The 13,662-nt window shown below is 43.4% G+C and overlaps 1 protein-coding gene across 1 annotated transcript in view; it reads left to right on the top strand.

The window, feature by feature from the left end:
- DYNC2LI1 (dynein cytoplasmic 2 light intermediate chain 1) overlaps positions 1-13,662 on the top strand; it is a 267,996-nt gene that overhangs the window by 101,707 nt on the left and 152,627 nt on the right. The window contains exon 4 of the mRNA XM_086927800.1: positions 2,761-2,830. Within this exon, the coding sequence (XP_086783926.1) occupies positions 2,761-2,830 (70 nt within the window). The remainder of the gene's footprint in view (positions 1-2,760; positions 2,831-13,662) is intronic.

Here is a 13,662-nt window from a genome sequence, read left to right as displayed (position 1 = left end):
CTGATAACCCTATAAACCCCACCACCAAGACATAAAACGTACAACAAAAAACACACAATTAACACTATACAATCTCAATTAAATAAATATGAATACTCAAAAAATAATTATCAATTTAATATAATTAAATTATTTCCCACCCTATTCTCCTATGAACCCAAAACCCGCTCCGGAACTAAAAACGCAACATTTTATTTAAATAAAATGAATAACTACTAAAAAGTGACCACATATATTAAAAAACATAAACAATATGCTAAAATACATAACACTAATTAAAACATCAATATTTTAAAGAACTATATTTTTGAAAACGATTTGAATAACTTATATATTTTTTAAATCAATATTTCTTACCTTAAGTTCGATATTCTTGACCACGATATTCTTGCTGTCGATGTTTCTGTGTCGAGATATTTACAACTCGATATTTGTGTAGGTCGACATTTCCAACTCAATATACCCTCTGGCAGAGCTCTGTAATCAAGATAAGGATCGGTACAGTTTAGAGCTGGCATTGAATGACATAATGCTGGCAACTGCTAGGAAGTTTTACCTACAGTTTAGATTTGGGGTATTGCCACACTGCTACTTTCCAAATAAATGGGCTGGCTAGCAAACTCTGGGGTGTCCGACATATGACTGCTCCGCAGAATCAGATTACCATGTGCTTTTCTGCTGCCCCGGATACCTTAAAGCGAGAAAACGGTGGCGGGTCCAGATATGCAGAAATCTAGGAACCAGGCGCTGTTTTGAGGCCTTGAGGATATTGAAACATGATACCTCCCCATAGTATATTCGGTAGTAGGTTTTTTATTCTCTATGTGGTGTATTTTTAAAACCAATTTCAAAAAATGATGATTAAACTCCTGTACACCAGTTGTCAAATGAAGGTATTTTAAAGGAATTAACTGTCTATTTTAGAACTATTTTAATAGTTTAATTTATTTATAACATGAATCTATTGGTATACTGGACTGATGTTTTAGAGAATTGAATTTTTTACTGGAGAAGATAATGCTCTGATCTATCAAATTGTGTCTGGTAAAATGTATGTATATTTTGCACATGCACTTTAAAATGGCCACTATTGCTTTGTACCTTTGTACCTTAGCTGCTATCATAGATTGTACTGTATTCTATACTGCTCTAGCCCATACCTGGGTATGTCTTATTTAAATTCCCAAACTGTATGTACCCCGTTCTTTGTTTGATTTTAAAGCAAATTAATTTATATGTGCTTTTATTGTCAAACTGGCCGTAATAAAGTTATTATTGTATTGAATTGATTTGTTTATCAAACACGTTGGCACAGTAGGTTATAACAGAGTTTTCAAATCTTATACATGCACTGGTCTGGAAGTGCAGCGGCCCTATGAGATGTATACTAGAGGATACAGAATCCACGTAGGTGCAATCAAAGTAAAATTCTGGTGTGAAAGGAAAAAAGCCACCAGCACTCTCAGTTGTCAAGCTAGGTAGTGAAGCATTGACTGCCCTCTTAAGCTTTTCTGCCACTCTTAAGCTGGAAGATCAAGATGAATGGTTTGTCTCAAGCCCGTAGACTGATCATTGTGGCCATTGTGTTTTGGGCCATCTATCTTGGTCTCCATAGACTCTCAATTGACATACGTTTCCTGGGCATCAACCCCTCCAGCTCCATTGCCACATGCCATTGCCTACCTACCTCTACTAGCCCTCATTTTCATCGGATTTGGTTTTACCCTCTTGTTTGAATGTGGGTTCTGAGTAAGATTAAAGTTGAGTCCTGACAAATTTGGCAAACATCAGCGATTTTTAAGTTTTATTTTGGAACCATATCTTCACTTTTTAACTGTGTTTTTTCAGCGAATGTCTGAAGTTTCTAGACATACATTAAGGTCTTACAAGCAAAGCTAATCATAACATTAAAACTTTGTTTCATCACTGAATATCAGTTTTTTACTCACATTACATAAATGTCACCAAGAGTGGCCATCCCTAGCTGCACACGGCTTCCATTGTACGCTTCAAGGATTTGCCTTGGGTTCTCCATCCAGCCAGCCATGGGTGACCATCTCACCTGATGCAGGAGGCCTTTAGCCCTGACCTGCCGGGGGTGGCTGCAGGGCCAGGCTCTGTGCCCAGCTTCCCTCTGGAGCCAATCCTGGCTATTTTGGCCTTTGGCCATGTGCAATGCAGGTTGGCAACAACTAACCCACAGCAGACAGCCAACCCTCACTGTTCATTGTGTTTTGTTTCGTTTTTTATTGTGTTTATTTTGCAAGTTTTACTGAACGCCCATTATTTTGGTTCCTCAAATGTTTTCTTTTTTTTAATACTTTTTGTGTAATTATTTTTTAACTTTATATAATTTTTTTAAACCAATAAGTATGGTTTTTATTTTTTAACTGCATTGTTTTGCAAACTTCTCCACTTCAAAATTGTGAAATACAATTTATGGTGTTTATTAAATGCTGGTTTATATCGTGGGAGATGACTGATTTGTTCATTTCTACTGAAAAAATTAGTTTCTTGCATTTCTTGCATTTGTTAAAGTAGTTTGAAATAATCTGCAACCTTGGGGAGAAAATAGGCGCTCAGAAAAACTTTACACATTGTCACATTTGTCTACTTTCTTTCTAATTGTCTGATGTGTAACTTCTGCGTTCTTCGTAAATTACAACAATATGCATACTCATATTTTTTTTACCTGAAGAAGAGGCTTATGTATCTATAATGATGAGTAATTATTGTCCCTGTTTCTCTTGTAATTTACAGAGATGAAATTCCAAAACCAACTCTAGCATTGGAATATACTTTTGGCAGACGAGCAAAAGGACATAATACGGTAGGTGCATGTGTGAAAAATGTATGTGTATGTAAGTTATGAAGTTGGCAGAAACCACATTTGAAAAAATAACTCTCACATTTATCTGGCAGTTTTGCCCAGGGGTATAGGTTTAAAAAATATTGTGAACTATATCACAACTCGCAGTGCAGGAGTCTAAATTGGCTGTATTTTATTTTCTAGAGATCCTGTGATCTCATTTCTACGGTTCTCTCTGCTTTTTTGGGTTGCCTGATGATAGGTATTGGATGGGTATTGTAAAGCGACGTGCCAAGATTTCCTTTAGAACTCTACCAAACTTTCTTGAAGTGTTCTCTCATTCTAGTGTTTTATATGACAATGAAAAAGTGTTATTTGTATCCCTGTATAAATGCATCTTTGAAAAATGCTTCCATGATGCAATGGAGCTGTTGGACAAGCAGGTCTACTATCTGTGACAAAATTGGCTTCACATAAAGTTTTCCAGTGGCGTGAGGGGGTTGCTGATAAAGAGAGACTGTAGTCTTGAGCAGCCTGTGGTTGTAATCCGGGACCCACTCACCCTGTTCCAGGGCCACAAGTGTGTATATTTTTTTGTGTTGCAATTTTTTATTGAGTAAAGTAAAGGTATACAGCATGAACACCTTATGATATCTAAGCACAAACGTTTTGAACAATGTTAGACTGAACGTTGCTTTGCAATTTACTGAGAAGGGAAGGTGGAGGGGTATGGATACATGGGAATAGGCATAATCCAAGAGAAACTGATATCCAGTAATAACACGTGAGTGAACCCCCACCAACTTCCAGTGCCGGCCTGTCTTCAGAAGTCATATTTAGTGAGGAGTCAGTGGGCTTGTGGTCCTCGGGTGGGGGAATACAAGGAGAGGAGTAGAGAGGGCATTCTCTGAGAAGAGGAGTGGTGGGGTGGAGGGTTGCGTCTCTAGGGACTGGATGTTGCAGATAGAAGGGCTGGAGGAGGGCAGGGATCAGGGTGAGGGGGAAGAGAACCCTCACCTGTAGGTTCGGGTGATTCTTACATCCATTGCTTGGGGGATAAGTCAGTTCTTGACGAAAAGTGGAACGGGTAGAAAAGGGGGCAGTGTCGGTTACCCTTGAAGAAGGAGGGCGTCCCGCTGCCCTGTGAGCCTGCGTGTCCGGGAGAAGGGAGGGAAAGGGATGGGTGAGGAAAGGACGAGGACAAGAGGAACGAAGAGGAAAAGGGATGAGTAGGTGGGAGGAAAGGGCATAGGAAAGGCTAGGAAGGGAGACGGGAAGAACGCAGGGAAGGGGGGTGGGGAAGAGGGAGAGAGGCCGAGGGGGGGGAGAAGAAGCGAAGCGGGGCAGGGGCGGGCAGACCTCATTGTTGCTCAGGAGGTGAGAGGGAAAGCGGGGTTGCAACCTTCCGGACATGCAGCGAGGGTTGGTTGTGCGGTTCAGGGGGTTGGAGAGCCCTGGGCAGGGTACCTATCGGCTGCCTCCTCATGGAGGAAAGGTGCCCACATCTGCATAAATAGCTTAGTCGGGTCCTCCAAGTTGTAAATTACACGTTTGTGAGAGGCAGTTTGGATCATTGCTACCAATCAATCTTCCTAGGGATGGGGTTCTGGCGACCTCCACTGGGGAAGAATACATATCTTGGCTGCAGCCAGGTCTGTGTGAAGGAGGCGGCACTGCAGGCGGCAAAAATCTGGGAAGTCCCCCTCGTTGTGGAGGAGGATAACTGAGGGGGTGAGAGGTAGGTGTAGCGGCACGGAGGCCCCAAGACTGTTCCAATATGCAACCAGATAGGTTGGATTGAAGTTCACTCCCAGATGATGTTTGCTGTGTCACAGTGGGTGTTTGCGCACCGCCAGCAGTTTGCGTGGGGAAGGAGTCCTGCTCTGTTCAGTTTTGCTGGTGACCAATGCCAGTCGTGGAGCATTTTGAAGTGGCAGGTCTTCAAACGGGCTTTTCTCGTGCCCTTATCCAGGGTTTCCAGTATGTCTGCCCACTCAAGTGTGTTTTTAAAGATATCCTCATAAAGTGGTGAACTAATGTATTAGGAAGCATAGACACGCAAAAGAATTCTGCAGTTTTTCCAACATTTTAGAAAAAGATTGACAATTCTATTTGCATTGTCGTTGGGAGCTATGGGGGTGTGATAAGAGAAATCCATTTTAAGCCATATTACTGACTTATATCCTGTTTAACCTGTCTCTGTTAGAATGCTCGCACATGAAACATGGATCCTGTCGAGGTTAGTCGTCATCCTTCGTAGCTTTAATCAATGGGTTTAAGCTAGTTTTGGTATTCCCTCTCCATGGAGATCCATGTATGTCACAGTCAAATCTAAAAAAAAAGCCCCTCCCTCTTTCACTTTTGTGATATTGATAAAATCAGCACAGTTGAGTTGGCTTAAAAAATACTTCCCAAAAAACCTCTTGAGCGACTTTGTTTTCTGAAAGACTTTATTTCCTGCAATCGTACGCAGGGGTACCATTCAAAGGTCACAGAATGATAGCAACTGACAACAGAGTGTAATTCATTGACTATGTCTTATATAAGAGCTGACACACTAGACTGTGTTTCATAATATCCATGTTATAACGTATTGAATTGAATTGTAGCATTTGTATAATGCTTTCCCCCCTTGAAGAGGTCTTAAAGAATTTGTTATACATGGCCGATTTTGCTCATTTTCTGGAAGTATAGTTTTCATCCATTCGAGTTCCAAACAGCATTTGTTTCTTAAATCTCAGCAATATGCAAATTATGTGGCAAATTGTGTTAACAAATGATGTAAATTCCTTATTATGATGTCATCTCAGCAACCATAGATTAGTACACATCAATTGGCCCTCACCACTGTCCGTTTTTAATAAAACAATTACTCAAGAAAGGTAAACAAAACCTAAATACTCTAATTCCAATAAGTGCTCATTGATAGCTGAGCTTTTAAAGAGATCGTTTTTTCAAGCTAACCACCCAAAAATAAATATGCAATATAAAAAAAATACATAATCTTATGGTTCTGGTGAGATTTACAAACCATCGTCATTTCGCTTCATGGTTTATGATGCCACCAAAGCCTTTTGATGACAATATTGCGCCATATTACACAATTACCCGTTAAGAATTCTCATCTCTCTATAGATTTATCTATATATGAACATATATATAGACCTATGTATCTAGCTCAGTTAATGTTATGTTATGTTATGTTATTTGGATTTTTTAAGCGCACAGCTGCCCCAGCTAAGGGGCGTCCCGGCGCTGTAACTGGAAAAAGTAACATAACTAATAACACAGAAAAAGTAGGGAGTAATTAATAAGACAGAGGAAAGAAATAGGTTTTGGCGGCTTTCCTGAAAGCAAGAAGGTCATCCAGAGAGCGAATGTAGACAGGGAGTACGTTCCATAGTTTAGAGGCCAAGACCGTAAACGATCGGCCACCCAATCTGCATTTTTGAAATCGGGGGACAAGTGCCAGATTTTGGCCAGCAGAATGAAGGCTGCGCGAAGGGGTGTACGAGGACAAAAGGTGCTGAAGGATGATAGGGGTGTTAGATTTAAGAATTTTGAACGCAAAGCAGAGGGCCTTGAACTCTATGCGCCTGATTACAGGCAGCCAGTGCAGATTAAAAATTGTGCTACTGGCTGAGCAGAAGCGTGGCAGGCCCACCAGGGCCCTAGCTGCCGCATTCTGCACCCGTTGAAGTCGCAAGACTTCCGCCTGGATGGCGCCCAGGAACAGTGAGCTCGCGTAATCGAGCCTCGATAGTACGCTAGCTTGGATCACCATCTGGCGGGTGGGGGCATCAAAAAATTTGAGGATAGGCCTCAAGCCACGCAAAATGCCGAAGCACATGGATGCCACCTTCTTAGTGTGGAACGAGAAGGTTAGTTTGGAATCCAACCAGACGCCAAGATTTTTGAGTTCGGAGACAGGTTTTGGGGGAGGTCCCAGCTCCTTAGGCCACCAGCTAGCACCCCACAGATCAGGATGTTTCCCCAGCACCATCACCTCAGTTTTGAGTGCGTTGAGTTGTAAACAATTGGACGTAAGCCAACTAGCAACGGCCCTCAAACCATCCGCAAAGTTCGATGCCAGTTGGTCAGAGTCCCCGTTAAGAGCCACCGCCAACTGGGTATCATCGGCGTATGATACCATAGTGAGACCCCAACTCTTCGCAACCTCCGCCAAAGGTTGAACGTAGAGGTTGAAGAGAGTGGGGCTCAACGCCGAGCCCTGCGGGACTCCTTGAGTGATGGCGTGGGGCTTGGATCTGAACGGTGGCACTACAACCTGAAAGGATCGTTCCGAAAGGAACGATTGAAACCAGTCCAACGCCCTGCCTGAAATACCAGCCTCACCAAGCCTTCGAATAAGAATGGTGTGAGATACAGTGTCAAAGGCGGCACTGAGGTCCAAAAGGACCAGTGCCGCCGTTTGACCTGCATCTAGTACAGAGCGGAGATGTTCAACCATGAATAGAAGTGCCGTCTCTGTTCTATGTCCAGATCTAAAACCATTCTGTGTAGGATCTAGAAGATGTGCAGATTCCAGATGGTTTGTTAAGATGTTATTCACATGGGCCTCTGTAATTTTTGCCACCCAGGGAAGGAGGGAGATGGGTCGATAGCTCTCCGGCTTCAACGGATCCAATCCAGGCTTCTTTATGATAGGCATGACGCAGGCAGCCTTCCAACTAGGTGGAACTGAACCGATGGTAAGGGATTGCTCCACCAGATGGCGGATAGGAGGAAGGCAAAAGGACGTCGAGTCCATAAACTGGGCAGGTCTCAAAGGGTCCTCCGGTGAGCCAGACTTGACCTTGACCGCTAGGAGATTAAACTCCTGCTCCGATGGTATAGAGAGAGAGGCCAAGCACTGAGAAGTACACAATGTCAAGGTCGTACTGTCAGGGTCAGCTTTGGGAAAAGAGCGGTAGATGGCATTTACTTTTTCCACAAAGAAGCTGGCTAACGACTCACAGTGGGCAAGGGAACAGATCTCCGTAATAGGAAGTCTGTTCACTGTGAGCTCCTTCAAGACTTTGAAAACCAGTTTGGACGGATTAGAGCTCGCCTGGAACTCCCGTGCATAGTAGTCAGCTCGGGCCCGGCAGACAGCTCTGTGGTATGTCTTTACCTTGGCCAGGTAGCATACTTTCAGGTCTTTATCATAATTCTTCCTCCATGCTCTTTCGGCTTGTCGGCAGGTAGCTTTAATACACCTGAGTGCCTCCGTGTACCAGGGATTAGGCTGAGAATGTCGGTTCCTACTCCAGCCGGCTGGGATTAATACGTCAAGGACTTTAACAATCCAAGCGCAAAAGATGGTATACCCAGTTGCGACGTCATCCGTGTGAGCCAGAGGTGTGGTGATCAGGAGACGATGGAAGTCCTCCAATTTGAGCTTTTTCCAGGGCCGCCTGAAAGATGTTTTTATCAGGCTTCCCAATAGATTGTGTCACCATAGTGACAGAAAGCTCAATGAGGTAATGATCACTCCATCCCATGGGTCTAGGGGGTGAGACCTCGGCCAGTTGAAAGTTTGTAAAGACCGGATCGAGGATATGACCTCCCTCATGGGTCGGATGACGGACCAGTTGGAGTAGCTGTACTGCTTCAAGGTCGTCCAGCAGACCTCTAACCGCTGGTATCTCCATGGCATCGAGGTGTATATTAAGATCGCCGATGATGGTAATGTTGGAGGAGAGCAGAGAGAGAGAGCTTACCAGCTCAGGAAGGGCTTTCCTGAAAGCACTGTCACTCCCTGGAGAACGGTAAATCAGAAGACCTGACAGTGTTTGATGCTGACTAATGCTGATGGAAAAATGGGCATAGGCTTCCAGGTGCTAGTGAAGCAAGTTTTAAAAGCCACGGCTATGCCTCCGCCTCTCCCCTTGCGATTTAGTGTATGAATTGCGTAGCCCGGAGGGAGGGCCAGATTAATAATGGCCGTATCCTCATCACCTAGCCAGGTCTCCGTCATGAAGACGACATCAGGACCTTCTAAGGAGATAAGTTCATAAATATCTTGATGATGTTTCGACAGGGATCTGACTTTATGGTGCCAAAGTTTAACGGCACTAGAGGGTGAAGGTTCCTTCTTACGGTGCGGCAGTACCTGGCTAGGGGCCATCGTCGATGCCGATAGTTCCCACCATCCGCATGGGCAAGTATGAGGGCCGCACAGGGGATGCTGAGCCGAGTGCGAACAAGAGGACAGACATCGTCTGATCAAGTGAAGAGCCTGACTGGAATACTGATAAATCATATTTGCAGCACGATAGCGTCCTGCCGCGTCCTGCTTCTCCCTTGCGCGGACGAGCGCAGACGGGCAGGACTCTGGCAGGACTCAGGCTAAGTGAAGGCGTCCAACTGCGCGGGAGGGAGCGACTTTAAATAGGCGCTCCAATCAGCCCTTAGCGCGCGAGTCCGCTCCAAGATGGGGGCTGCCGCCGGATCAAATGCCCCAATCCAAGATGGCGCCCACCAAAGTTCGCCCCCGGGACCCGGACCCACCAAAGTGGTGGTGCTTTGTGGCAACAGAGCACTTTTTATATGCAGTAAGGGGAATGAGGAGCGCGAGCAGCAAACAAGATTTTAAAAACAGGGGTAAGCAAAACAGATTGTCAAACACAAATACAGACCAAGGAAATGCTAAAATACACAGCGCAAATACAAGCGGGAGCGCAGCAATGTGGTAGCCAGTGGAGCTCTAATATTTTTTATTTTGTTCTGCTTTTAAAAACATGCATAACATTAATTTACATTAACATTAAACAAACATTTGTAACAATTTTTAAAAAGTTTAAATTAACTTTTAAACATTTCTCCATACCTTACCATATCTCTGCCTATGTGGTGGAGACCTCTGCCTACATGTGAAACGTTACAAATAATAACCACACATTGGTAAATTTGGCTTACCCCATGGTTTCAGGGGGTGGTGACATAAACATGTCTACACGTTGTAGTAAATTTACACTTGGAAATGGTGAATAGCCAAAAGTAGTACATTTACTACAAAGTGTAAGAGTAATTTTACGCATGTAGATTTACTCATGTGTAAACTTAGATTTGTGAATAGACCCTCTAAGAGCCCTTCCAATAAGTGTATTCAATAGCTAACAACCACTGATTGGTACACAGTTCTCTTCAGTGTGTTCGGTCTCAAGAAGAGGACCTGTTCAAATATGGTTCATTCTATCTGTTTCAATTCCAGGTTTAGCAGTACCTATGGAGACTTGTTCTGATGTTCTTTATACTTAACAATAGGAATATCTCTGTCACAGTGAGCACATCTCAGCCAAAACACTGTTGAGTTCACAGCATGGTATTAGGTTCATTGTCTTCTTTGAGTCAGCTATTACTTCACAGTATGCTTGGTAGTTCATCGCAAAAGCTCACCTCAGAGGTAGTAGGTTCTACACCTAGAGTGACTGATTGCCTGTACAGTTTGAACTGTAGTGCATCTCGGTCCTTCCAGGACCCTTGTGTGTGTATACTAACAGCTGGCAGTGGGTCAGGCTGCTTATGAAGTGGAGGCCAAAGGAGATCAGATGGATGACGGCGCAGGAAACGGAGTTGGGGCTAGCAGGGATCAGGTCGCTGATGGTGCATATGGGTGATGATTTAGGTCACTGGAGATAAGATTAAGTTAGCTGCAGATCACACAAATCCAGATAATGTTCTTGCTGACTGGCAGAAGTTTCTGGATGTGACCTCTTTGTGTATGATCACACCCAAAATGCTTGCTGATTCTTACAGGATCCCGGTGAATCCAAGATGGCTCCCGCCATGCCTTATCTTCCTGTGAAGTTTTACAGAATTGAAGATGATCACAGCCAGCTTCCTTGAAACTTTAAAGAAGACTGATAACTTCTAGGGCCCTTCTAATTGCTGCAATAAGGGCTGTTGCAGTGCCCATTCAGGTAATGGAGTACCATGGTGCACAGCCAGAGGGATTCAGGCCAACCGTGTAGTATGCCATGCCACAGGTTTGTCTCACACAAAATGAGGAGACGGGCGCTACCTGGGCCTGGTACATTTATTGTGCCACTGAACAGTGAATCTACAATGGTTTTCCCTCTGGAACAGAGTGTAGCAAATGGTGTCCACCCATGTAATCCATCAGAATTATCGCAAATTAGTCTCATTACCAGAGTCTCACTTATAGTAAATTCACGGTAAATAGACAGAGCGTGTTAATCGCCAGTGCCTGCCTTTTCAGATAAGGCCACTGCTGGAAGGCTAGGGTAAAGGGCACTGGGCTGTGAGCGCGATACTACCGCCGTGCTCTGCCTTGTATTTGGGCAAAAGTAGCGTTTCGCAGAAGGGACTCTTCCAGCATTGGTGCTGACCTGGGGTAGGTCTTATGATATTATTGGGCATTCATAGATATTTCAGTAGTGCTCACTGCTAAATCTGTGGTACTAGTATTCAGTAGTATATGTGTAGAATAAAAGTATTTTTCCTTTTTAAAAGAAAAATCGCTGACTGGGAAATCTATTTTTTGAGTATTGTTTTTGCATACAAGTGAATTGGGATTGCTAGCCCACACCATCTCCCCTGAGTAGGCTTTGGACTCCTCTGCTTCGCTGTCCTGAGTGAGTCAAGTGATACAATGGGGTGCTTGGTTCCCTTTTTAAAGACGCAATTGAAGATTTATTACTTGCACAGGACTTACATTCTTCACAACTAATACAACCAATTTCTTACACAGACCCTCTTTCCTGCTCCAGGGTTTTATAGGGTATCGACAATGGAAGGCCCTTCTAGAAATGGCGCATGAATGTGTGCCACCAACCCCCTAAACCATTTCTGTGGGCCATAACTTTTCCAGTCAAAAATATGCCGGAGCTCTCCTAAACTTGTGTATCTAAGATTTTCTGGATGGCATATTCAGCTTACCTTTGTCTTTGAGAGGGGTTGTTTTTTGGGACAGAAGAGTGGAGGAATATGCTGACTTGAGAAGCAATACATGAAAGGCTGGATACACATGCCTGGTTTGGGGAAGACGCAAACATACTGCTGACCACCTAGCTGCCTGTCCTACAATGAAGGGTTCCAAACAGTGATGTTTTAACTTTGTTGAACCCTTCAGATGAATGCGCGTGGTTTCCAGCCATACCTAATCTACTCTTTAACACTGGGAGTGGAACTATGCTTTTTATCCATGCCTTTATAAATAGTGATTTGTGTAGTTTATATATTCGTCTGCACTTTTTGAATGGAAGACGGAATGACTGTCCACTTGTCTTCAAAAGAGCAAAAAGATTGAGCCAGCGTTAGGAGACTAGACATCGCCCTAACAACAAAATTAGGCAGAAAAAACAGTAGAACTATGTTTACTATTAAACATAAATTCAGCAATGCCAAGAATCACCAGGGTCAAGCAGGTAATATCAAAGCTATTGTGTTAAGGTTTGGTTTACCATTTGCGCATCTAACTGGGGGTGTGAGTTGGTGGACAGTTGGATGCTTATCCCAAGTATTTCACAAAAATCCTTCCAAAATGTAATGGTAAACTCTGGAATACTATGTGGGAGGGGACAATTAGAGACTTAAACAAATGGCTGTTAAATGTGTTTAACTAGTTGAGTAGTAAGGACCACTTAAAGGGGCGTGAAATGGGCTGCTTTTCTTAAAATAAAGTTTACGATTGCACAAATTACTATCTAACCCTCGGCAGAGAGCAAGCCAAAAAGAAAGTCCATAAAGAAATGTTGGCTACAGGAAGGGATGCAGAAGATCTTAAATCATACTGTGGCCTGATGTGCCTTATGTACATGCAGAGCAATTAGAAAAATAACTCCTTCATATCTTTAGAGACAGAAGGCCACAAAAATGTTGCTTTATTAATTCAATAGTCTTTTGTGGACCTAGGTAGACAGTTAAAGCACTAGTAACCAAAATGTGTTCCTTTCTATTCTCTCATCCTCTGTTGAAGGGGATTATCGGAAGGATTTCCCATCCGTTGGTAGTATTACAGCCTGGACAAAGTAAAGTTGTAGGTGACTATTTGGTTGTAAATGTTTTGAGTGGGAGGCATCCCACCCTAAGCTGGATGTAGAGTTTCCTATCCATAGAGTTTGTGATGTTATCCATGTATTGCTTGTATGCTCTGGCAGGCTTAAAGTCTGTGAACTGCCTTGTCCCTCTTGAGGCATTTGTCCCATAATTTTGGGCAACTCCGTCCTAGTAGTTCCGCTTCAGCTGCTGTTTGGATGGAATAAGTTCCGGAGAACAGGAGTTCCACAACGCCTGCATAACCAGAGTCGATATGGACTTTTTGATGTTACCCAACCAAGATATGTTGTGTGATTTGTCGAACCTTGTTGGCTCCATTAGCCTTCAGCATAGACCGCTAGCACTGGTGTAGTGACTAATTTCCTCCAAAAAAGTAGTATTGGCTTTACTTGTAAGAATGTATTTCTAGCCAAACAAATGTAAATGTACTGTAAAGGGGATTTCTACAGCGCAACTGTTACTCCGAAGAGTCTCTTGGTGCTCTGCAAATACAGTGAAACAACTGAGGAGAGCAAGAACAGAATCAGTTATTAGAAAAGAGCCATATTTTTAACATCTTTCGGAACAGAGGTGTGTATGTGATGCATCTTAGTTCCAGGGAGAGTTTATTCCATAAAGACGGTCCCAAGAAGGAGAAGGACCTGCCCCCCTTCCTGGATTTGCGGATTCAAGGGATTTCGACCAAACAAAGATTTGCTGAGTGTAGACTTATGAGAGGGGTGTAGAAGCCGATTCTCACTCTTAGGTACCCCGGACCTGCCCCTTCAACGCTCTATGGATTAACAGTGGATTTGAAAGGTAATCCGGAATTATGACACTTGTTCTCAGAG

The sequence above is a fragment of the Lissotriton vulgaris genome, chromosome 6 (assembly GCF_964263255.1).
Source record: "Lissotriton vulgaris chromosome 6, aLisVul1.2, whole genome shotgun sequence".
In the NCBI taxonomy this organism is placed as follows: domain Eukaryota; kingdom Metazoa; phylum Chordata; class Amphibia; order Caudata; family Salamandridae; genus Lissotriton; species Lissotriton vulgaris.
This window is presented reverse-complemented; position numbering and strand designations above follow the sequence as displayed.